At 38.0% G+C, this 26,271-nt stretch overlaps 1 protein-coding gene across 1 annotated transcript in view; it reads left to right on the top strand.

Annotated features, from left to right (window-relative positions):
* CFAP58 (cilia and flagella associated protein 58) overlaps window positions 1-26,271 on the top strand; it is a 59,743-nt gene that overhangs the window by 25,239 nt on the left and 8,233 nt on the right. Inside the window, exons 11-15 of the mRNA XM_085308269.1 lie at window positions 996-1,142; window positions 4,693-4,833; window positions 5,192-5,415; window positions 7,504-7,615; window positions 9,940-10,044. Coding sequence (XP_085164395.1) covers window positions 996-1,142; window positions 4,693-4,833; window positions 5,192-5,415; window positions 7,504-7,615; window positions 9,940-10,044 — 729 coding nt within the window. The remainder of the gene's footprint in view (window positions 1-995; window positions 1,143-4,692; window positions 4,834-5,191; window positions 5,416-7,503; window positions 7,616-9,939; window positions 10,045-26,271) is intronic.

The raw sequence follows: 26,271 nt of genomic DNA on the forward strand, positions 1-26,271 counted from the left end.
TCATGCAAGAAAAYGTTGCTCGCTTATCGAGTAAATCCGAATTTGTGATGGACAGTGCTGAAAGGGATTTAAGCTAACCTGATTTTGTACTGAAGAATAATGTATTCACACAAATGGTTATGATGTCTTCTCTGTGAGGTAGTGGCCTCTGGCAGAGGAGTAGTAGTTTTGAAAGCTGCTTCTGCTAGATCTTTAAGAGCTGTCTGTTTGTGCATTGAATTTGTTAGCTTCCATTTCATGTCACAATCCATATAATCACTGGAATCAGTCGAAAAAGTTTTAGCGTTATGCTGGCAGGCACCTTTGTGCTCTGAGTAGAAATAGTCTCAGTGACCTGCAGTGTTATCTGGCCTATTGCTCTATGGTTTAAGCCTGAAGTATGTGCTAAGTATTCCCACGTCAGGGACTTTTCTATTTCTGAACACARTCTTTCCTCTAAAATGCAAGGTAGAATGTAAAGGATGGCAAAATGAGTATAGGAATTTGCTACACTCACTTGCACACAGGTAGGTATCTTGCACATGGGTACTTTCATTTGCACGAAACCAGCTTCTCCCCAAACATCTGTGCAGAGCTGTACATAAATGTTTAGAAAAACACACTGCTAAAACATGAAAACAGATGAATAGGATCAGAATATTGTTATTAATTTGGATTGACTGCTAGTTCTTATTATATGATTGGTACTTTAAAAGAAATGTCTTATTATACTCTTTGTTAATGGTCATTATTATTGTCAATATGTCCTTTAAAGGCCTTTTTACTGCAATGTCATGCTAACATAAACAGCAAATTATCAATTAATGAAATTATCTTATTCTTTTTGAGTTAGAAAGTAATGTCTTGTGGTATGTACAGCATAACTGCTCTCAAGCCCTGTGGTCATGTTTTCTGATGTCAAAATAACCTGAACCTAAGCCCAAAGTTACTTTTCTTTTCTTTTCTTTTCTTTTTTTTTTTTAATCCCTCTTTGTGATCACTTTCTATGCTATTAGGATGAGATAGCAGAAATGAAGAAAAAGCTGAAAACTATGACACATCAGGTGGATCAGCTAAAAGAGGAGATAACAGCCAAAGAAGCAGCCCTTGTGAAAGCACATCTAGAACATCAGCGAACAGAGAGGGAGAAGGAATCATTGAAGGTCAGAGCCCTTACACATACACCTTCTTACAAAGRATGGTTTCCAGGACTCTGGGAAAGAAGCAACGTGACTGCACAGACTGCATCATATTCTTAGTCTGTGGCAGTTGCTTTGTAGTATTTATAAAATTATTCTGTAATTGAAGCACAAACTCGCACTATCCTTTAGAGATATTAGTTAAACAAATCTTGAATGTATCTGACAAATTTCATCTCTGCCAATAATTAAAGTCAGGAAGGTCCTGGGTTAGCTGTTGGAGTCTTTAATTTTCTTTGGAGAACTGAAAGTTCCATTTTGCCTGCAGAAATGTGGATTTTGGGGGTAGTCTGATTGTAGCACTTCTTAATATACCCCTTTAAAATTCCAGTTTTCCTCTTTTTAACCTTTTCTCTCTTGTGCTTTTAAGTGCTAACTCCATTATGCTGTATTTCACAACCCTGTATTTCTGTGTGACTAGAAAGCATTAATCTCTTGGGAGTTAGGTAGTATCTTCTGGTAGGTACACAGAAAGAAAGCTGTTTTACTATGTGTATCATATAAAGAAACAAAAATCTGTTTTAAATCAGAGAAAATCTGAGTATATACTCTGTTTCTTTTTTTCCGCACTGGCTTCAGCTTCTCCTTGGATAAGCTATTAGATTTGTGTTGATATCTTAACCCAATTTACTGATCTCTCCAAAGGTTTAAGGAGTTAGAGTGTCCATAGTAGCTCATTTTTCTCTTCACTTAGCAGTAGAAAAAACCCAAGAACAGCAAACAAACCAACCTCTCAAAACCCAACAATCCCCAGCCACTTTCCACAATGTTTTCTTTTGTCAATTTTTTGCTATGCTCCAATTACTCCTCAAGTTTTCAGCCCCTCTCAGCACAGTACAGTTATGACAAGATGTCAATAGAGCTTTGTAAAAAGGTGATAAATTTAGGTTCTTCTACTTGATCTTTCTCAGAGTTGTTTCATCGGTGATGGAGAAGTCAAACAGCGTCTCATTTTCTGTGTGCAGCTTTCTGCCTTAACTTGTCCCCAATTCAGTCTCATCACCTCAGAATTGTCTGCCAGCACTTTGACAAACACATGATTGTTACATGCTTTACTCACTCAATTATTCACTAGTAGGTATGTCCATGGATTGACATCACATTAGTGACTAGCTTCAGGGCATTGTGGTCTTTTACCTGAGTGTCTCTGCCGAATACTAAAGCRGAGGAGAATACAAAGAGGGAACTGATTGGCACAGGCACCAAAGAACCCAATTATTTGTGTAGCAAGCCAGCTTCAATTTGTCRCAGTTGCACTGATGTGAAGGAAGCAAGCTGTTCCTGGGAAATCAGTTTAAAGGACGTGCTAAAGCACAGAGGACTGAGGAATGAGATTGTATACACACTGGGTTTATGCTTGGCTTAGCTGGTGTAAGTGTCTTAAAAATGTGTAATCATGGTAAGTGAAACATCCAAACTCCATTAAAACCAGTACAATGCTATCTTTTGGTTTCATTTGACCACAATACAGGTTTGCAGATCAGGCTAGTTTGGCATAACACCCAAATGTTGAAAAGTATGAATCTGAAAGTTCTAAGAAATGTGGTCCTCCAGGTTTCAGCAGCTGTCAAAGGTTTTCTGTATATTTTGTGTTCATGGATGTGAGATTTTTTTTTAGCATTTTCCAGAAATCTGAATGTAAAACCTTTGAGTTATTATTTCAATGTTCTGTATTCAGTCCCRGTTATACCTACACTTAGCTACATACATGTACATTTACCTACATACCTATTTAACCTACGTACCTATTTATATTTACCTACCTAATGCATTTTACTTCCTACCTCTTGAATAAAGACAAAAACCCATTTGGTTTTCTGAATACTTCAAAACCTAAACAACTATTTGATTTGAATTTGTTCTGAGACGTTGGCATGGATCCCATATGGATTCTTCTGTCTTGCTGAATGTTCAGTTCTTACAAACCCTCTGAACTAACTTCAAGTGAGCTGTGCTGATTTACAGGAGCTTCAGACCTGTCCCTTTTTTTCTGCTTATATAGTAACTGTGTGTATATTCTTTTCCTTTTCCTAATGTACAGAGAGACTGGTACTATATGTAGTTTTTAGCATCACTAATTTCACTCAGATTCCTGTTAGTTTGTGGGGCCCTTGTGTAGCTATAAGTATTTATATTCTTTACTGTACAAGACAGTTGAGGTTTATATTAACTTAATGCATTCCACTGAGATTTGTTTATATCGGTGTTTACTGCCAACATCTAATGCCACATCTTGTTTACGACTCATATTTTTTGTGACATAAGGAGAACATAGAATTTTAATATATTAAAAAAAATCATCCAGCAATGCCAAATGCATGAGCAGTTTTACATTTGTAGACAGCTTTTGCACACTGTTGATTGCATTTCAATATGAAGTGGCTTGCATTTTTGTTCGGCTGATGGATTCTGATGAACATCCAACACTGAGTAAGAGAGATATGACTGTTGTACATATGGGAAAATGAGAGTTTTATTAAAGAAAACAAGAGTGGAACAAGGTATTTTATTATGACAGTGGAACTGTTTCTGGCTTGAATCATTGTTTTTTGCAGATGCAGCCTTCATCACAGCCTCATTCTTTCTGCATTGGGTGATGCTCTTTCTCAAAAAGCAGCTTGAACATCACCCTTTATGAGAGTCAGAGTTGTGGCAGTTTTTCTTTTGTTTATCTCAAGAGTTAAAAGTTTTTATATCTATGTTGACTAGTTCCATCTTGACAGTAGCTAATTGCCTAGCAATGCTAGAGACCCTAATAATCCAAAARGACCTTATTTTTCTCCAAATAACATCTCTTGAATTTTAGAGTTCATGACAATAAGTTAGAATTACTGGGCAAATTCCAATCTAGGTTTAATTTAGTGTGAGTACAAACACTGTTACACTGTATTACTTCTCCTTTGCTTAGACATAGCCCCTTTTTTCCCAGTCATCTTCTTCCACCCTCCAAACTAAAAATTGCTAAAGCTGTTTAATTTTTCTCTTCCATACCTGGTTGCTATCTTCTCCCCCAATCTGGTATTCCAGTCTGAAGCCTGTTCTGAGTTGACGCTAATTAGTATTATATATTATAAATTGTTATTCTCTCCAGCTAGGGCAGCTACCTTTCTCACATCCTAGCCTGTCTTTGAACTCATCTCTACTAGCTTTTCATGATAGAGTGTCATCAACTGTGTGGAAAAACTTTGCAAATATGATCTCTTTAATTTTTATTTGTTTTTTTTATACGAAGTACATTTGAATTACAACTTGAGCCATCATCACAGATAAAAATCCTTCCAATTTCTCTTGTGTATAACACAACAGCATAAAAATACTATTTACAACGTTTCTTTATGGGTTTTCGTGCTTGCTTATCTTAGTGATTTGTTCTCAGAAACAAGCAAAATATGTATCTCTCAGAGAACTAAATAAATGTATGAGGTTATATTTAAATCCTGACCCTTAATCTCAGGTTTATATAATGGGAAATTGTTACTAGGCACAGGATACTTATATTCTTTTACTCCCTCAGGCCGAACTGCTTAAGATGAAACAACAAGCTGTAGAGACCAAACACTTTATAGAAAAACAGGAGGCGGAAGAGAGAAAGCTCCTGAAAATTATTGCTGAGGCCGATGCTGAGAGGCTGAAGCAAAAGAAGGAATTTGACCAGGTAAGAATCTTTAATTTGACTTTTCCAACACACTACATCAGTCTTCTATCCCTTGTTCCTCCAACATATTTTTTAAGGACTAAATCCTCAGCTACTGTAATCATGATGCTACTAAATCTTCATAGTTCTATTGAAATAAAAATGTTAAAATTCTGGAATGAATGGAATAATGTAGTTTACACTGCAGGTGACTGAACTGTTATAGGTGAAGCTGTAAGTCCTTGCCAATCTTTCTTTCATTAATGACAGAGAAACCTCTTAATGCAAATGCYTTTGACTGATGAAGATACAGTCACAACACATTGGAATTGCACTGAGGAACTGTAATTGAGTTTATTGCTTTGCACTGAGTCCTTAGGTTATCAGCGAGAGAGATATCCTAGGATCCCAGCTTGTTCGGCGCAACGATGAGCTGGCTCTGCTCTATGAAAAGATCAAAATCCAGCAGTCCATCTTAAACAAGGGAGAGACCCAGTACCGACAGAGAATGGAAGACATCCGGCTCCTCAAGCTGGAGATTAAAAAACTTCGGCGTGAGAAGGGAATACTTGGCAAGAGTGTAGCTAACGTGGAGGAACTCAGGTAGAAAAACTGACTGAATACATTCCGTAATGACTGCAGCTGTGGTGCTGCATTTGAGACAGATGAGAGAACTTGTTTCATGGATGGTAAAGGTATATATCTTATATATATACATATATATATGTATACCAATATACATACATCACCGATATATATCAGATATATATCAACAAATATTATACCTTGGAGAAGAGGATTATATGAGCTTACCTCAAACACAGACTGGTTTAAATTCATGAACAAAGTGATCAGTGATTAAGAGAATTAAAAAATAAGGAGGAGGAAAAAAGGGAAAAAAGACATCTTGGTCAAAGCTGAAATAGTTTCCACATTTCACCTTGTAACGTGAGTTACTAGCTACAGAACCAACATGACAGACAGCAGCAGAAAAAGTGTTCATAGTTCAGTGACCTACTTAGTGGTACCTAGGGCCCACATTAGTGAAACTGCTTTTTATTAGGCAATTCTCAGAGGAGGGGGAACACTTGACATATTTATAACACACCCCTACACGTTTTCAGAGCTCTCTCCTTTRAGATTTATATGTAGACTTACTCTCTGAGAGAGATTTAGTTAAATTTTCATTGAAGGTTGTGTTTCTTTAGAACAGAATTTTAATAGCTCCAGACTGATTTATCTCCTCCTACTCTGACTTAATGCTTCCCTTCTTTTTTTAACCTTCCCATACCTGAAGCATATTCTTTGCTGCCAGGAAACTATTTCCATTTTCTGTAGAATGAGTCTTGGTTTGTAAGGAGAGTCAGTTATGTTTTCAGCAGATAACTGTCAAACTAATTGTATATAGCCATCAGTTTTGGGTGAGATTTTTAGCTGAACTATATCAGTGTAATTCTGTGACTTTCACTAGAGCAAGTTAACCTCAGTTGATGGCCAGCCCCACTGACTCCAGTGAAGTTATGCCAGTCTGGTTTGGGGTAACAGAAAATAGAACTTGGCATGAAACATTAGCACTTGCAGTTCTCGTTGACTGACTGCAAACAGGAATAGTATTTGAACTTGCTGCCCAAAAGCACTCAGCGGAAAGCCTGTTACTGTATTGAGACTCAGTGATGGTATTGAAGTATAGTGCGATGCATGCCATGATGGGTGGATCAATTCTTGCTAACTACATCAGCAAGCCCATACTTTAATGAAGTCCAAAACCATCATGAAAACTGCCTGTCGAAAGAGTCTATTTATCACTTGTGCTTCTAATTAGCTTTCTTGGTTTGCCAACTGGAAACATATTTTTTTCCATTTCTATAACCTTGTCCAACCTCACAGTAAAAAAAAAGGTCTTTTTCTGACTAGTGAGCTAAATTCAACTGGGAGCTTGGAGGGAAAAGGCTCAGTGGGTGATTAGGCACGTGGTGATCGTTGCCTCCATTTTCCTTCAGGTTTGGAGAACTTACAGGATCCAATCACAGAAGTGATGAGGATTAGACTCTTGGAAAATATGTTGTTCTTTTTTCTCTTCCATAGGAAGGCATGGGAGGCTTAGCTATCAAAGCATATTTGGGCTGCTCATTTACTTTTAAATTCAGCAACAAATCACCCCTGAAATCCCTTGAGGAGAGATAGTAAAAGAAATCAAACTTGGGTTCTCCAGAGAATACTGTCCATCTGACTTAGGTCCTGGAGTGTGTTTGATTCACTGAGCTATATAGATTGAAATACTTCTTTCAAACACACCTTTAAGATTCAATACAGAGGTAACAGGGCATGACACTGTGACTGTGGTTTGTAGGTTAGTTTAAATGAATTAACTGCCCCTTTTGGCTTAATACACATGGAGAAATTTAGGCAGAGACATCCAGGAGGCTGTGAAGTAGATTCTCTAGGAATTCCTGAACAATCTCTTTTTTAAGTTATTGTTACTAAAGTGAGTCAAGCAGTCTAACTGTGTTATATTATGGCACCAAACATGTAGTGTTATTGGTGTCAACGGTTGATTACAAGAGTCTTTTTGCCAGTGCTATAGTGCATAAGGGAATGGATTGTTAAGCTTTCTATTAATACCTTGTTCAAATTGGTGTGCTTTTTTGTGCTTTGTTTGTTTGTTTGTTTTTGTTTTATTCTGGTCTTAAGACAGGAGGTTTATCACATGCAGAAGGAACTTTTAAGGGAACGGACTCGGTGCAGAGCTTTGGAAGAAGAACTGGAGAATCCCCTGAATGTTCACAGATGGAGAAAATTAGAGGTGATGTTTCAGCATTTCAGGTTCCCAAAGCCCGTATTTCTAAATCAATGACACAGCACAAGCCTATTTATTTTACTGTTATGGAAATTATGTGGAGGAGCAGACAACTGAAATTTCCATAGTACCAATAGAGTGGTTCACTGCTGAATGGTTTTCTTTTACAATGCAATCAGTGTTATTTTTGTGTCACTTTCTGAATGAAAAATTGCAGAGGGATTTTCAAAGAGCTAAAGGGAATAAGAATGCATAAGTTGAATTTAGAAGGAGGTGATTCCTTAACATGGATGAAAAGAAAGAGGGTGATAGGGGAAAAGTATAATCCTATCCTCACCAATTAGGGAGCATTTTATGGGAAAAAAGACAAGATTAGAAAGGGTCATTGAGCAGGCTGAGTGGGGAATAAATAGACATAACTCAAAAAGACAAGATGCATCTGTGTTACGTGCTTCCATACAAACAGTGATGGACAAAGATAACCATTCTGGGTAACAGGAGGTCAACTGTTACCTAAAACAGTATATCTAAATCTTCACATTTTTCATACCTGCTAAATGAAGGGGAAAAAGAATAAATTTATCAAGCATAGACCAAATATATGAACATCACTTGGCATCACTGGATATTTTCAAAGCAAGTCAGAGCTAGCTAAGATCTCTCTCTTGCATGGATCATGGATCTCTGATCTGATGCCTGGGTTACTTAGCTGCCCTGGTAAATAAGTGATAACATTCTAGTCCCTGCAGAAGCACAGCTGAATATTTTTGCTGTACTTACTAGCATGATAGTTAATTTCTGATCTTTCTACTCTGAGCTTAAGGCTGAACTGTGTGCTGGACTTTTCTCATGGAGAGGAGATAAAATACAGGATGCTGAACTGGGTTAACGACATCTAGGTACGATCTCCAGCAGCTCCAGATAACAATGGGCCAGTCAAAAATCCAGTGTTAGAAGAATGAGGGTACTGAGAGACTGATAATGGGAAATGAAGTCTTTTCATTCAGGTCACTGGTTTATATTTGGAACATGGGAAGGCTAGCAGATGGCAAAATCCATGTGAAATGATCCTGATAGGGTTTTGGTTCAATTCCTAATGAACAAGCATCCTCATATCACTACAGTTGTCACAGGCTGGCAGTACGTTTGGGCACCACTATAGAAAGATCAAGGACTGAATGGGTCATGGAGACTGAACTAATTTTTAGCCTGTTTTCTCAGGGAGTGATGTACGTGCATCTGTATTTATGGGTCCCGGTTACACTTGAATTGATTAGCTAATTCAGATGAAACATGGCAGAGGATAGCATGTTCCTTTTAAGTTCAAGAAAATGTGCAGTGAGAGGGACTTTACTGTAACCTTTATTGAGGGATAAACTGCAATGTGAGTTTAATCCTTATGAGCCACCAAAGAAACTATGTGGGAGAGAGGTGTTTTGAGTCCCTGAATGGGGAAGAGCTTCAGTCACAGTTTGCTCTTCATTAGACAATAGAGGATACAGTAAGAAGATACAAAGTGATGGGAAGGCAAGCTTTGCTGGGCTGCTTCTCGCAGAGTTGCAGTTTGTTCCTTAGAGGTTCCTTCAGATACTAACGTGTAACAAAAGAAGGAAAAAGGGAGGAGAGAGAGACATGTACTAGCTTCTGGACCATATAGAGGGTGCAGATAGAGAGCAGCAGTATAGTGGCTACAGTCCGTCCCCTTTTAAAGCATTTAATGCTATTGAAGAATAAGATGCCACAAATATGAAGACTTTAAGGCCTCACAGTAATTTGTCCATGTACTTCCACAATTTGTTCCTCTTAGCTTCTGCACTGGTCCCCAAAGACTCTATTGCAGTTACTCTTTTTTTGGTTCGAGAAAAAAATCTCCCTCTCCTAAATACTTACTTGACACTGTATGTATGAATTTTTTGAAACACTATGTGGCACTTGCATTGTTCCATATGTGTCAGTCAAGGTTTCCACTAAAAATGATACATTAATCTTCTTCTTCTTCCCTTCCATGTGGTTCTCCCAATCTTTGCTTGTTTGGGGATTTAACTCCTAAAGATTCCTAATTACATTGATTGTTTTGAAAAGGATTCTCAAGATTAATAGTGTAAGCATGAATTTACTGTGACTGATGTTCAGAAGGGAAAGATTCCAGGTTCAGGATTGCGTGTACACATGCCTTTTTCAAACAACTTACCTTTTGGTGGGATAAAAGAAAAAACCCAACAACTCATTTTTTATTTGTCACTTTTGGACACTTAGGGTTTTCATTTGCAAGTAAGAAACATCAACTTTCAATGTATGATTTTTGATACTGCTTTACTCTTCTTGTCTAGGCTAGTGACCCAAGTACCTATGAACTGATCCAGAAAATACAGAGACTGCAGAAGCAGCTTATCAGCAAGACAGGTGAAGTGATAGAAAAAGAATTGCTCCTTCAGGTACTGCAGCATCATTAGTTTAGTGTATCTTATTAACATATTTGATTTACCCTGCATTCTCTGCCTGCTCAGATATGCTTCCAAAATGTTTAGATGCCTGATCTTTCCCTGATTTTCTTTTGCATGCTCCTTAGGTTGCTTTAGATGGCAGCACTGACTCACTGGAAAAGAACAAATAGCATCTGATTAGTTGATTTTTATACCGTGGTTACTGATACTTGGATAACTCTGCAAAATAAAATTAAAGGCTTGTTTTAGTTTATTCATGACATAGATTAGTTTTCAAGTCAGTGTTAAATTTTTTTAACAGGCTTTTTTGTCCTTTTTATCTTGTCTATTACTACTTGGACATGAAGGAAGATCCATGTTTGATTTCATTTCTGCTTAGTTTGGCATTTGGCAGAAAGAATGCTATAGTTTGTGTGGTTTAGATATGTTGTCTGAACCATATTTGACCTCAAGATCTTTGTGTTGAACTTTGCTGAGAAATAATTATTGTGATAGCTTATCTTTTTTCCTCTTCCAATGAGATTTATATTTTAGATTCAAGGAGACTATATTCCTGTGGTGCAAATTTTTTTATCAAATATAATAAAAAAGACTGTCTTTGGGCTTCTGGCTGAACGTGTCAAACAGGGAATTTGTCTCCTTCTCCGTATTTGCTTTAGGGATAGCCAGATTTTGTGTTTAGCAGCTGTAAGTATGACTTGAATGTCTTGGTTTTAAATACCCAAGTATGACCTGAAGTGTAGAATATGACCTGAAGCTCATTCTGAATTGAGAAGGAAGCTCAGCAGATGCTGTTGAGGCAGTGTTTGTCTCTCTTTCTTTATTGTTTTGTAGGAAAAATAGATCTACAATTTCTTTTGAAGATAATGTACAGTGTATTGTTATGCCTTTCTTGGAAAAATGTAATCTTTGCTACATAGTATGGAAATCATGTTATAATGGTGTCAGTAAAATAGTTTGTTAGCTTAAGCAAAATGTATCAAAAACAACTTCAAATTTTTTGTTCTTTATCTATACCAGTTGTCTCTGTGAGATTTCTATATAGTCTCTATTGCTTTTCTTTCCTTATCCTTGTACTCTCATTTAGCTATTATCCCTTATTTAAAAGTGAAGTGAGGTACAGTGATACTAAGTTGCCTGCCTGTGTTTGAAGCTATGTTACTGTATAACCATTGGCACAATCTTTCCATCTATGCAGCAATCTTTTCTATAGCAATGCTTTTTTATTAATTTCTTAGACTAAAGCCAGAGTTTGGCTGTGTGAGATTTAAGCATCAAATCTAGAATTGTTAATGAGATCCTTTGTGTTCTTAATTCAGGCAAAAGTGCTGAAATGAAGTTCTTTCTCAGAGAGACAGAAAGTGAAGAAAAGGCCAGAAATGCCACACTCTGCCTTCTGTTAAGTGTATACAGGCTTCACTCTCAAAATTTCTGAGCTCTTTTCTGAATTATCACAGTGTTTTTGGAGTCATGCACAAAGATTGAGATAGGGCTCTTTTGCAGAGAGAGTGGGTAAGGAGAGGTAACCAGAGATGGAGAAATCCCTCTGGATAGGTCTTTGGCCAAGACCTCTGAAGATCAGGGCACTGTCTGAGCTTCTTCTACTAGGTGGCAGGATAACTGTGGACAAGTCATTTTGTTTTTCTTTGCATTGGTTTTCCTATATACATGTTACACTTGCTTTATAAAGCATTTTCATGTCCACTTTAAGAAAAAAAACTCACTGGAAACTTATGACACTGATGCTATCATATTCCCAACTCTGGTGAGAGAGAGAGAGGCTGAGAAACCTTTCCAGCAGCAGGAAAGGGAGTAAAAGCTCCTTTAGTGTAACACTCTGAAAGTGTTACTTTCTGGAGGGAACTGAATGCACCAAGAGGATTGCTTCACCAGGTCTGGTTTTGATCTGCATACCCATAAGGGGTACAGAGTAGGGCTTGATCCTGATGAAAATTTACAATTTTAGTAAACAGAATCAATTTATCCCTTATTTTTGGAAATTTTTATTTTTCTCCCCTCAATATAATTGCCCTTGCTTAGTGAGTTTGCTCTCTGGCCAATGTAACACCCAGTGTATAGCGCAGCCCTCCTCTGTAAGGTCTGATCATTCATTTTTCATTAATTTTGATAAATCCTTTTGTGCTTAAAGACATTTGACACCTTGCCATCTTTTGTTATTTTTCTGAATTGTCATAGCCTCCCAGTGACTGGTCTACTGCGGCTAGAAGGAATGAAATCTTTTCCTTTTTGATTCCTGTCACCAAAAGAAAATTTTTTTTTAATGCTACTGTGGGTTGGTGGGAGGTGATAACATGGAAATATGGGGATCCCTTTGCACTGGAGCTGTAACAGTTGTGGGCCAACTCTCTGCTTCCAAATGGAGGAGGGTTTTTTTTATGGGTCTCTCCTGGTAGTCTGTTAAATTCAGTGCAGTTTCTAATCCCTTGCAGAGGCATGGGAATTGCTTACAACTTTGCCTGTTCCTAGTTAGTGTAACCTCTCCTGTATTCAGAGTCACAGATTGTAGGAGCTTAGGGATATAAAGTTATTAGTTCAGACAACTGCTGCTTTCTGCGTGTTGTATTTGCTTGCATGTGTCACACATCTTCACTCCCACTCCTCATCCACATTTTGTCCTGAGACAAGGGCACAGTCATTACGCATGTCTGTTCTAAAACCACCTTAATCTCTTGTTTGCTATACATAACAGCTTTTATGTGTGTGGCCATTATGCTGGCAAAAAGGATATTTGTTGTAAGTGAAGCCTGTGAATGTCTGTGTCTATGATTTCTCTATGTGCGGATTATGTGGCTTAAAAAATGTGGAAAAAGCTATGTGGGTTGGATATTATTGAATGTTAAAAACACCTTTGGAATTTTGAAATAACCTATGTCTGGAAATGATTGAGCCCAGTGTCAGCAACCTGCAGTTCGATTTGTAGGGTGTTCACCTTGCTCCGTCCTCACACAGAGCCATAATGTTTATGTAACAAAAATAAGTTCTATTTGTATCATATGTACTGTAGCTTTGTCTTCTGACTGTTACTTCAGTCTTTCTTACAAATAATCCTTTAAAAAGCTGATATATACAGGATATATTTTAGGATGAGATGGGCCTGTAAAAGGAATTTTTTGCTAAGTAAGGATCTCAGTATATGGATTCATGTAGAAAAGCATCTACTTATTTCACCTGCTCCTGATGTGTGTTTGATCCTATCCTTTTCAGTTAGCTTTTTCACTATTTCTCACCTGTTAGTTCTTTTAAAATGATGCAGCAGCAAAAGCACCCTAGAATCCATGCTATATGATTAAAAGAATGATTCGCTACATTTCAGTCAGAAAATTTAGATTGCTGACAGTAGTCTATCCAGGAGGAACCCAGCTTGACTCTAAAATCCCAGACAAAAACATCTTTCTTAACCTGTCAGCAGGGCACGTTTTTTATATTAGACACTTGCTGAGATATATTGAATATGCAACATGATGAATGGTTTTTTTTTAGAATGACTTTTGGAATTGAACACTTAAAGGTGTAGGAAGTTGTCCCTCGTTTTATACATTATTAACTGTTTCTTTGGTTCTGATTTATATGTATCCTATAGCCACAGCACATTACGCTATAGTCTGTTAGCTCTCATACACCAAGCAAGGTTGGACATCCTGGAAGCAGGAGGTCAAACTTTCTCCTCTAACGTGGGTCATTCTCACAGTTGAGAGCTGCTGTGTTGATGAAAAAAAGCTGCTTTAAAAATTAGATCCAAAACCAAGGTCTTGAATGCTTATGGCTAATAAAGATCCAGTGGCATTTTTGCCAGGCATAGGAAATGCTATTTCAGGGTTAGCCGACTTCCAAGTTTCAGTCATTACCTTCCATCTGAATTTGAGGCTTTAAAACATACAGCATTCTTTGATTCTCTTCTACGCCACTGAATAATACTGCAGTGCTTTGTGAAGAAATATGCCATGTGTTAAGCAAGGGATTTCAATGATGGGTGAAGGTCTTTGTGAACACATGTGGTATAAGCAATGTTTTGGATATTTGGAGGCACAATATGTTTTATAGCCATAAGGTATAATTATTAATAAACAGAAGTGCTCGACTGAGCAAATCTTGGAAAAAAACAAGTAAAAAGAAAAAAGATACTTGCTCACTTTGTATGTGGGGCAAATCCCTCATGTGACTGGAGCTCCATTGCCTAATGAACAGTGATGTGCAGTAAATTCACAGCATAACTGTATTACCTTGTTAGGATTATGATTAGTGTGGCTTTAGAAAATTACCCCATTAAAAACGAATTATACACTGCTTTATTTGTTTCATATTTAGTTCTTTCTCTTCAAAGCAAACTCCTCAATTTGATTTTATGTCTCACTGAGTGGAATTTTATTCAACTACGTGTCTCAGCATAGATAACAGTGAGAAGATTCACATTTTATGTCAGTTACCTCAGATGTCAGTCATCTCTGAAGACAGGTCATAAACGTAAAAGAGACACAGGCAACCAAGATTGTTTAGGGAGGGGGGAAGGAGACAAAGGCAGAGGGAGAAAGGATAGAGCTATAAGTTTTGTGGTGACAATTACAATATCCCACCACCTGTGTCTCATTTAACCCTTGCATGCAGTAGTGAAAGTATTGTTCTTCTATATACATCATTTTTTATTCAATATTTTTTTAAGTTGTGAACAATTGAAGGCCAGGACTGAGGAGTCAGGATGTCATCTTGCAAGGCTGTTAGCATCCTGAGACCATCGTTTCAGAGTGCAAGGGCAAAAGGCGTGATTAGCTCATATATCTGACTCAGAGATTACAGGCCAGGTAACACCCACATGTCCTTGGACTGAGGCAAGCTTTTTAGCAACGTTTTAATCCCCACTCAAAGAACTGAAGGTCCCACTCTGACAGAGAGCAGGAGAGGCAGAGGGGATGCTACTGTCACTGGCATAAATCAGCAGAAATTCAAGTATTGCAAGATATAGGGAAAAGAGAGTGAAAGAAACTTTCTCTGTGACCTTGGGCAAGTTACTTAGCTTTTGCACGCCTCTACTCAGGTGAAAAGGGAATTAAAGCATTTCCACATTTCTAATAGTATGTGAATGAGCATATTGAAAGTTGAGATATGATTCAATGCAGTAGTAACAAATGTCAGCTGAACAGATGTCAAAATAGGCAGATGTTTTATTTTGATTTTGCTACTTGGTAGTAGATCTTTTCTATTCAGTTTGAGGTGCCTGTAGTGTCTGAATAGATACATGTCTATATTTCTCAGAGCTAATACTATAGTTTCATAAAGAAATCTGCTTTAGAGCAACGTGGTGCCAGGTGAGTTTACAGGTGCATACTGAAGTCAAAGAACCCTTCTCCTATGTAAGGGAGGTGCCATAGGATTTATTTCCATGTGTTTATTGTATAAAAATTGTCTGTCCATTTACTATATAAAATACTGTTTTTTCAATTTTGTATTGCTTTTCTCTGCATAGTTCATGAGAGCCTCGCCCTCCTGCAAATCCCTTCTTTCCCTAGCTTGGCAGTTTCATGAAGCATGCTTCTGCTAGGTTCTTCACTGCTGTCACGGTGCTGAACGTAGCTTCCGTTATACAGCCCGTAATACGGAGAAGTCAGGTCAAATGTGAGTAAGAGATTTTTTTGTCAGACAGCCTGCTAGGGAAAGTCTACTTGAATATTTTGGGGGAATATGCACCTATTATCTGTCTTTATTTTGGTATTCTTAAGGTCTAGTTCAGTTTTATTTTAGGTATTATCTTTACAACTTCAACATAGTTGAGATTTAATTTACTCTCTCAAAGCTGGCATTCATCTATTTCAGGTGCCAAGTATAGATTCTACTCAGAGTTAAGACAAAACCTACTTTATATGTTACACATGGGTTAGATAATCTGAGTTGGAGATTTTTTTGTCAGAATTGTCTATTTTCATAAAAATAACTGCAATTCTCTTCAGGAAACAAATGACTGTAGAGTTCTTAACAGTCTCTTTTGACCTGCCCATTATTGTTTCTCTGCTGWTTTGCCTTTAGAGAGATTTTAGCAGAGGTAGTTTGGGAGACAGCTTGGTATGCACTGAAATTTACAGGTTAACTGTAAAATCCACTGCCAAAATATGATCCTTTCTATACTGCTCCTTTATTATTTATGTATAAATTYGGCCTTTTGAAGGGATTTTTCCATCCAAAAATGAAAAAAAAAAAGGTTTTCTTTTTTGGCCTTTTATACATTAGTAGGACTGGGCTCTTTTCTACCTCTATTTCCTGGAGGATTTGACTTCCTCTAGAAGCCCTGGATTAGTGCTCTATCTTGAGGCTGAAGCCAGCAGTTTTCTCAGCCCTCAATTAGAGGGGTGAGTATATTGAGCTTTTAGGCCTTTTCTACACTTAAAACTACCATTCCTGCTGGCAAAAAAGTCCTTTTTCTGGTTTAGCTTACACCAACTCCTGAATGAAATAAACTATGTCGGCAGAAGACTTTCCTGCCAGTATCATTGCATCTAATTGCATAGCCAAGTAGCTGGCATAGCCATGTCAGCACAAAAAAATCACACCACTCACCGAGAAAGCTAAGCTGGCAAAACTTTTAACCATTGATCAAATGATTCCTGACATAAAAAAAAGCAGAAAAATGCCTTCCTCTCCTTATAAAAAACACAAAGTGGTGTTATGCATCTTAGGGAGGAGGAGAGAGAGAGAACAAACAGCACCTGATAGAGCATAATTTTTGAGTTTATGACTCCAGTTCACAGCTGGTGGAAAAAATACAGAATTGAGGAGTACAGTGGGGACTCAGGCCCAACACTTACTTTTTGGTTTTCAGCTGGATATGAATCCTAAAGCAGAAATTTACTTCCCCAATGGCAGACAGAGATATGCAGTAGTGTATCAAAAGCACACTGTAAGAATTGCCTTGATTCAGCATTGAACTCTGAAAAGAATCAGTKTTCCTCCTTCAAATGAAAGAATAATGTGGTCCCATGAACTCTGGCTGTAGCCCAGTTCTAACTGGTGACCAACAGCAAATATCTAATTGCCATTAAGATATTTCGATGTACTGAGCTAGTGCCGTCAAATTAATTAGCCTTGGATCTGATGTGAACTGGAGTCTCCAATGCAGTATGAAGTGGCGTATGGAGGTACTTCATGCATTGAGTCATCCTTCAGGAGTACTTTTTAAGGTTATTTCCTTCTTGTGACGTCCTTTTTTTACCTTTTGCTTGTGCTTGGAACATTCATTGWTGAACTAGGGCTTTGTTTGAGGATTTTAACTTTGCCTGTAAGTGGTAATATTATATATTCTAGTATTGGTGTTACCTTGAAGGATTAGRGTCTTTTTTGTGAATCTTTGCCTTCTCAGTACCCTTAGTATTTGTCTGATCCCTTTTGTTTTGACATTGATACTCTTTTTGCAATCTTTTTTGTCTTTTCTCATTTGCCCTAGATACTGATTATGTATCTAGTAGGCTTCTGTGAGCAGAGTGAAACCATTCACATACAGCAAATTTTAGGATCATTGTGTTAATTCACTGTACAATTTGTCCAGGTTTCCATGCAATCCTGTCATGTTGTAATAAGTAATCTCATTTCATGATCAAGAAGGGTTAGGGTCACATATGTGAAGATCTATTTAGGGTCTATGTTATCCACCTGAAAGCTTTGTGTAAACCTTAGAAATTAAATAGTGTTTTGAAGATTACTCAGTTCTTGTGCTACCTCTCCACAGAACGGAGTTAGTTTCTATTTCTGCATATTTTGAAAATACTTCTTTGCTCATTAGTTTATTTTAGCCCTTCTAATCTCAGTCCATCTAGAATTAGAAAATGTTCTATGCTGTAGAAACTTACAGCATGATAAACTGCTCTTAAAAACATACTGACATTTACATTCTTTCCCTCCTCCCACGTATGTTGCATCCCAAATGGAAAAGAATAAAGTCTTCTGATGAAAATAGCCTTCCCCCCTCCCCCCCCTTTTTTTTTTGTTTATGGTCTATTTAAATAGCTCTTTCAAAAACTGGGCAGGAAAGGTGATGATAAGTTTAATGGCATCAGCTGAAGATAATCAGCTGCTCTTTACAATAAGAAAATTGTTTTCCAATAAAAATAGTAGTGCAAATACATCTGGCAATGGAAATGGAAGGCAAAGTAGATTACTTAGCACTCAAACAAAACATTTTTGATGGAGAATTTTCTCAGTGGAAGAATCTTTGTGCAGTTGCATTGCTCTCATAAACAAAAGAGATTTCCCATGATAAATGGGTTTGGACAYCAGCAAGATGCAAATTTATTTAAGAAATTGGAAGAAAATGGATCAAAATAAAAAACTCTGGGGATGTGTATCATTTTTAGATGCTCTGATGATGTTTTACCCAGAAATATTTTGGATGCCATTTACAAAGGTGAGGAAGTTGCAGTGAGAGTAAAATCTCTGTAGGGTTATTGGTGGGAAAAGTACATGAATAGATGATCTGATTTTAAAGTTTCTAAGAGAATTGGTGTATTTAGTTGAGTTGGAACTTGAAAGAGAACTGTATGGGTCATCAGATGCCATCCCTCCACATTATGCAAGATTGATTTAATTACGCAAAACCCATCCTGGAGACACGAATGTCAAGTGTAGATCTGTTTCCTACATTTTAATACACCTCCTCTCCATGCATGARTTTTAGCATGAATAGGAGAGATTGTTGGGTTTAGATACAGTACAGTTGTTTCTAACCTACTGCTGTAGTCTAGCCCTACTGTTTCTAAAAGGCAAAGTCCAGAGCTGCTGACTTACTTGACATGGTGATCTTGGGAGCTTGGGAGACTGAATTTCATTTCTGTGTATCTTCCAGTTTTAGTGAACTTTGGCAATTCATGTAGTTACTGTTTGTGTCCAACACTTTTTGAAGAATGAGAAGAGGATCACTGCCCTGTCTGAAAGCAGTATTACAGTGTAAGTATGTTAAAGATTGAACAGCATTCTGATATGGAAAGTAGGAGGCTGTATAAGTATCCAGTTATCAGTGTTATCTGCATTCTGCATCAGAGAAGCAAAAATTAACAGTGATCACCAAAGTATTTTCTTCAAATTTCTTGCATCTRATTTGAACACAGAAATCCTGAGCATGGACATACGGTGTCATTAAACTCAAAATATTTTGTAAAATGACCAATTCCTAAAATTCTTACTCAGGCGGAATTGTCATTAGCTTTAAAGATAGTTTGCTAGAATAAAGCTTGAGTAAAAAATTCAGGAGTTGTTCCAGTAAATAACAAATACACTGAAAACAAACTTGTTTACTCCTYGTTGCTGTATTCAGCATGTATCTAGGAAGGAAATAAATCTACTGTGCACCCCAGGGTAAAGTATATTAATCAACCAGTTATCTTGTTAAGGGAAGCTAAATGACTTGTTGTGCTGACTGAATACATTGCTATGCACGAAGTTTGCAGCGCTGTTAGCARTCCAATATTGACTGTTAGCCCTCTAGAAGCTGTTAGAGAAGTGAAAATACTAGAGGAGTGCAGCAGCAGTGTAGCAATACGTTCACAAACCCATGTTGTACTATGTGGCTCAGAACTGGCTGCAGATCTTTATTATTCAGGTGTGCCCTTTGGCAGGCATTCTTACATTGAGGCAAATGTATTCTGCTCCTCCCTCAGCAGCAGGATATAGACAATCTACAGCATGCCATTCAGTGATGGTTTATTATTTTGTACGTTATTTACAGAAAAAGAAATTTCACAGGGACAAGCTAGGTTTTATTTATTTATTTCATGACACTTATTTTCATACTCAAAAGAATGTGAATGGTGCTGTTGTTGGGAAAACACATACAGAGAGATGCAGCAATGCTTAGGCTGTTTTGAGATAGACGGTGTCACAGTTGAAAAAAACATATAGCTTGGACAGATGATGACCCAGGTGGGCATGGAAAGAACCCTGTTCCTCCATCCTTCACTCTGAGACAGCCGAACACAAGGCATCGAGGGTGGAGGGCGACTCTCTGCCAGGCTGGGTGCGTCAACTCAGCCAGTCACTCCCCATCCTGCAGCTCCAAGCACAGGGCAGAGGAGCTTGAGCCTTCCTCGGCCTGGCTTAGTATGCATAGCTGCGATTTTAAATGGGAGACGGCACAGAGAATTGTCTTCATATGAATATCAGGATTCCCTCCTTCTCCCCTTTCTTTAGTCTTGAATTTAAGAGACAGGCAGTGGGAGCTGACAAAGACCTCTGAGAAGCATGCCAGAGGTTAGCTCTAATGACAGTCAGAGGGAGGCTGTATCATAAAACATTCATGGTTTCAGAATCGCCCTGTGTGTTTCTTAGATGTACTGTTGCCTCTTAATAAGTTCCAAAGTGTAACAGGAGACCACTCTCGTCCCTGCAGTGCTTGGCATATGCAGGGAAACTCTGCTATCCTGTCGGAAAGATGTGGGTAGGCTTTGCYGCCTTGTTAGACAGGCATTTATAGGTTTAAATGGTGGCTTGACTTTGAGATGGCTGTTCAAAGGTAGCAATTCTAGAGTGCCAAGAGATAGAAGCTGCTGTGCAGTTTCTCTGGGCACCCTTCGAGGTCATCTGTCAGAGGAGAGACAGAACTGAGAGCAGAAGCCAGGTCTTCTGGGAGTCCCTGTCCCAAGCCTCCACCTACAGGASCAAATTATCATTAACAGGGGAGCCTTAGTACTTCTCATTTGATACATCTAGTATTTTTAAAGTTTAAATTGCTATTAGATAGTTAAAAGACGTATTGTTTCACTGAGGATATAATATACAGGTTTTCAAGTCAAATGGTGTGCTTTTGAAGAGGGGACTTTGCCTTGAAACTTTATATATAATAGTTATTAGCCCAGGATTTCCCACTGTTTGCCTTCTTGACTCACTCAGAAGACTTAGATTCCTTGTTGATAAGATTTGTGTCAACTTCTGATTCTCACCCAGGACACTTTAAAATGAGTTTCCATTAGAMGATGAAACAGAGGGTTGTTTGGAGTTCTCTTCAGTCTGTACTGTCAAGCTGCAGGTGTGGAAGTAGCTGGAATATTTACATGAATCCATGCCTTGCCAGTAGTAATTCTCAACTTCAGGGAATACCTCACTGCATCAGTTGTGTTTTTTGTGTGTATATATGTGTGTGTCTTGTCAATACTTATGGAAGAACAGGGGATAATTAATTTGTCATCTTCTGCAATGTAAAAGATAAACACTGAGATTAAAAGAGTTACTCTGATTAACAGCTATATAAGCTCTTGTGTATATCCACAGTAAAATGGGAATTGCTGCTGTTATTTTAGCAAGAGGCATCCATGCCATTTTTTCCTTCTAATAGCTTGCTATCCTTGTGTGTCGGAGTTCAGAGGTCTTGAAAGGAGAGGAGGAGAAATAGCCTATTTGATCTTCCTTTGGAAATGAAACTGTTTTCCCACGCACTTCCTAAGAAAGATGCCTTAGTACCTAAGTTGCAATTGCACTTTAGCTGGAAATGTTTGTATTTTGTTGTTCCTGGAAGATGGTGATAATGCAGCATTCAACTCATTGTTGCAAATAAGAGTCAAGGGTGGAGACCTTAAAAGAAGCTCCAAGGTATTTTTTTTCTCCCTCATTAAGTTGTTTTGAAAATGCCAGTCAATTTTGTGCACTCTGCTCTATGCCAAAGGAAACAAAATTGCTCTTGAGAAGCATTATTATCAACTGGAGGGTTAAGTTATCTCACACAAGTTTCATTTAGCTCTATCTAGARTGGTGTGAATTTTGCCAAAGAAAGGGAAATTGTCCCAGCCTTTCTTTCAAGTTGGTGGCAGCATTTTAACAAGAAAACCCCAAGAGTCTCATGCAGTATTAGTATCGCCACAGAGAGAAAGGACTTCAGCGTCCCATTTCAAACCTTAGTTAATTTACCCAGTAAGAGCCTCACACTGGACAGTTAAAGGAGTGTCTAGATGATGATAAAAATATAGGTTGTCTTAGGGAACTGCTACTTGCAAAGGTGTTTACTGACAGATAGGAAATAGATAAGAAACAGGAAGAGTTTTAGAAAAGTGTTTATTGAGAAAGTTCATATTGCACATTTCTCAAAATACTGGAGGCGACTTTCTTCTATTGTTACAAAATTTGTGAAGGTTAGTGYATGCTAATTTTTTCTATGCCTCATAAAATTCTTAATCATAAATGTCCTGAGCCAACAGCTACTGTATTAGAAATACACATACACACAAAAAAGCATGCTGCTTATGAAGGTAAAATGACTATGATTAAGTATATATATGTATATATTTCTATATGGATTTAAACCAGATTGCAGCCTCCTGTTTAACACTTCAGAACAGGGATCACAACCCCTCAAGGATGCTCTGCTGCTTCATGGCATCATAAACAAAATGGCTCTGGWGTTCAGCATATCTCTGACATTTTGGTTATAATGCCAATAAACAAGAAATCCCCCGTGGTATGTTGACTGACTTGTTTTCCTCAGCAAAGCTRTAAAGAACTGTAGTGTACTTATAGAGTTACTGTGTTGCTTTCTCCCCCTTACTAATTAAAATAAGGACTTCTAGCTAGAATAAATGTTTTGGGGGTTGCCACCATACACAGCGTTATACACTTTTGCTCTACAACTTAATCATGCTTTTTCTTTAGCTGAAGGCAGCACAGCTTCAGTTACTGGAGATAGGAGCTAACACAAAGAAAATTTACTCTAACTGAAAGCTGGAAAGGTTTGGATTTTGTATGTGTGTTTTTTGGTTTTTGTTTTTTGATTTGCATGAGAGTGAGCCTTGAGTGTATAATAGGATTTTGCAGATCTGGCTTAGAAGGCTGTTGGTGTGCAGCTATGCCAGGTAAATCTGTTGAATTATCTACTCAGGAGGACAAGCTGGTAAAAATGAAAAAGCTGGGGCTTCATGGCCTATTTCTGCTGTAAACACATCTTCATTAAGTATATAGTCATCCATCGTCTCTGGCTTAGAGTGATACCTTGGGCATTGCTAACAAGTAGGGTCATTTCATGATTTTCCTAGTGTCTTAGAAAGGAAGAAGATGACATGAAATGGAGTCGCTTTTTTTAAGTCTTAATACCTGATGCATTGGGCTATTCCCAGTATTGCGAACTGCCTCTCCCTCCTTGTGAAAGCAGTTAAATAGCTTGGTGTTACTTTAGGTCTGYGCGACAGGGAAGGATGAGCAAACTGGGCTGTGCTGGTCAGCAGCAATAACTTTTTTTGAAGTAGGGCTGTGTTTGTAAAAGTGATTCTTCTTGTTGCAAACTGAGCAAACTTGTGACAGTGGAGTCCTGAAGAATCAATGCTTTGAGGTATGCCAAACACCAGCCAGTCCTCTACAGAAGAAAATGATTTTTCTCAATTTGCTGCGTAGCAAGCAGACCAGGAGAACTCAGGATTCTGACTGAGACAGCAGCTAGTTAAATTTAGGGAAAAACAACAACAACAACAAAAAAAAACCCTACAGAATTAGTGGGAGAGAGACTTAGAGATGGAGAAACATACTGTCATGGCCTAGCCTAAAGGCAGATCTGTGGGCTCCTYAGAGCTCCTCTGGAGAACAAATCTAAGACAGGCAGGGCTGTTCTAAAAATAATGTGGAGTTTTATTTACACAACATATACAACAGGTATTCGCAGAGGCACTGAATTTCTCTTTGGAATGCTTGAGATTTGACCATAACCCTCAATCTGAGCCTCCCAGTGTGCACTGCATACACAAAATGAATGTACCCTCATCTCTCCACCATAAGCTTGGCTTACTTTGTGTAATAAACCAATCTAGTTTGTTGAAATTATGAGCTTAGTCCTACAGTGATACACTTGCTGAGTTCAGTGGGAATTTTACCATAGGAAGGATCACATAAAAAGTTTTGGTATTAGCCCAGACTTAATCTGAAGAAATGCCCATCTCTCTTACCAATAAAAGCTTAAAATTGTTGAATCTGGTGTTACAGAGAGATCTAATGAGTCTTCTTTCAGGTCGACATGAAGAAGGGTAATGCATCTTAGCGTGTTTGCGACTTGAGGTTCTTTTCACCTCAAGAACCTGTAATTCTGGCAATATCTATGCTGTGACTGCAGTGTTGCACAAGGGTGAGGGTGTTTGTGAGGGGAGGCAATTTGGAACACATGAGGGAAACCTCTTTTACACATGCTATAGTGGTTTGACTTACTCCCACACAATGGGTGTAGGATTTCATGTAGCATTTACTTAAAAATTATTTGCATAGCCAYCAATACAAATGAATGGAGTCTACCAGCTTCTACTTTGGACAAAAACAGTGTTCACTGATTTCCAATAGACACCAAACAGGTAAGCTTACCCTCCTGTTTTTTAATTACTGCTACACTATTGATCTTCATTACTAGTTTATGACTTTCTTGTCAACGCCAGGATATATTCTTTCCAACCATCTCTACTTGATTCTCTCAGACATTTTAAGGAATGCRCTTGCATTTTATCTGTTTTCCAGAAAGCAACATAGATCCATCTTCTAAGAGTATTAATTCGTCTACACATTACAATTGAAAGCAATGCAGGTTCTTCCACTTATCCCAAGTTCTAGGTGATAGCTGGATATTTATGAGATATTTGCATGTAATACACATTGCACAGCTTGTCTGCTGTTCCAGTATAGCTGAAGTGTTGCAGAAGCCAAAATATTTTCTCCTTTATTTTTTACTGTCTTTTTTTCTTGGCAGACATTCCTGATTTTATGATTTTATATATGTGGAGATTAAAGTACCTGGTTTAAGCAATGCCTTTTTTTTCTGATAGTATCATGTGCACCTTAGATTTGCTCTTGTAGATGCTGTTTTAAAATTAATTTAAAAGGTAAACACCATAATATGTGATCTGCAAATCAGACTTTTTGCATCATGGGGTGAAATGTCAAAGATGATAGAAAATGCCAACCTGTGAATACAAACTTCTGCTGATGAGGACAGAATTAAATATCCAGGATTTTCTTTTGATATTCTGTTAACATATGGTGCTTCTAACCCAGTGACATATAAATTGACTAGATTTAAAAGAGATGGACAGTGCTTAGCAAGGACGGACAGCATACACATTATAAGACAGCTGGTTCTGCCTCTGCTGGATTATGGAGACAATAGATGTTGGACAGCTAACGAGTCTCTGTTGCGTAAGATAGATACTCCTTGTAATAGAATTGCATGCTTTGTCTCTAAATGGGGTTATTATACACACCATTGCACAGTGTTTGAAGAGCTTGGTTGGCCCTTGTAGAGGGTTAGGAGAGAAATAAATTGGAAAGCAATTGCACATAAGCCCTTCAGTCCGTCAACTGCTCCATATTTATCCAAATTACCAGTGCACACTTCCAAAATACAAATCTGCTGTACRTTCGGGGGTAGAATGTTAATACTGACCGGACACATTTTGACAAGGCAGACTTTTCATATGATGTTACTTTTAACTTGCATGAAAACCTTGCACCCACAGGAATAAAAGGTAGTAGTAGAAGCCACTTAGTGGAGRTGTAACAACTCTCTACTGAGAATGAATTCTCAGACAATGCAAACTCCAGCCTGAGTCTCAGGAGGTCTCTTCATTACTCTGAAGATGAACTGTGAAGAAATGCACTGCATTTATAAGTGGTTAACCCCCCGTATTATTCAGAATTTGAGGGCAATGTTTGCAAAAGTGATTCGTAATTGGAAGTGCTTCCTTTTTTGGGTCCCCAATTTGTGACTGTTCAGTGTGTGATTTTCAGAAGGTGCTAAGGTGCTAAAACTCTCGACTCTTTATGCTACTACAGACTAGACACCCAGGATTTTACATGTTTAAAATAACCAGTCAATTTTGAAAATGCTAGCTCAACCACTGAGCAAAGTCAAATGCAGCATTGTATGGCCATTGTGAGGGCTCCTTTTCCCACAGCAACAAGGGAATTCTGTGCTAAGCTTTGCAGCCAGAGCTTCCAAGAAGGTCAGCAAAAATATTTTGTTCAARCTGGTGTAAGTAACCACATATCCTACCTCTTGCTATTTTTGTCCTCTTCAGTTCAAAAAAGAACTTAAGTATTTTGTCTTCAGGTGTAATTTCTAGTCAACTGCTTTTCACTTCCAGCTGTCACTAATCTTTAGTAAGATTAGGATCTTACTAAATAATGTTAAATAATAACAGTCTTAGTCTGGCAGGGTAGATGATAAAAATATTGAAATGTGCAAAGCTGTGAGAATGGCTTTGTTCAGTGCTT

The sequence above is a fragment of the Rhea americana genome, unplaced genomic scaffold, assembly GCF_003343005.1.
Source record: "Rhea americana isolate MKP2758 unplaced genomic scaffold, rheAme1 scaffold_104, whole genome shotgun sequence".
NCBI classification, from domain to species: domain Eukaryota; kingdom Metazoa; phylum Chordata; class Aves; order Rheiformes; family Rheidae; genus Rhea; species Rhea americana.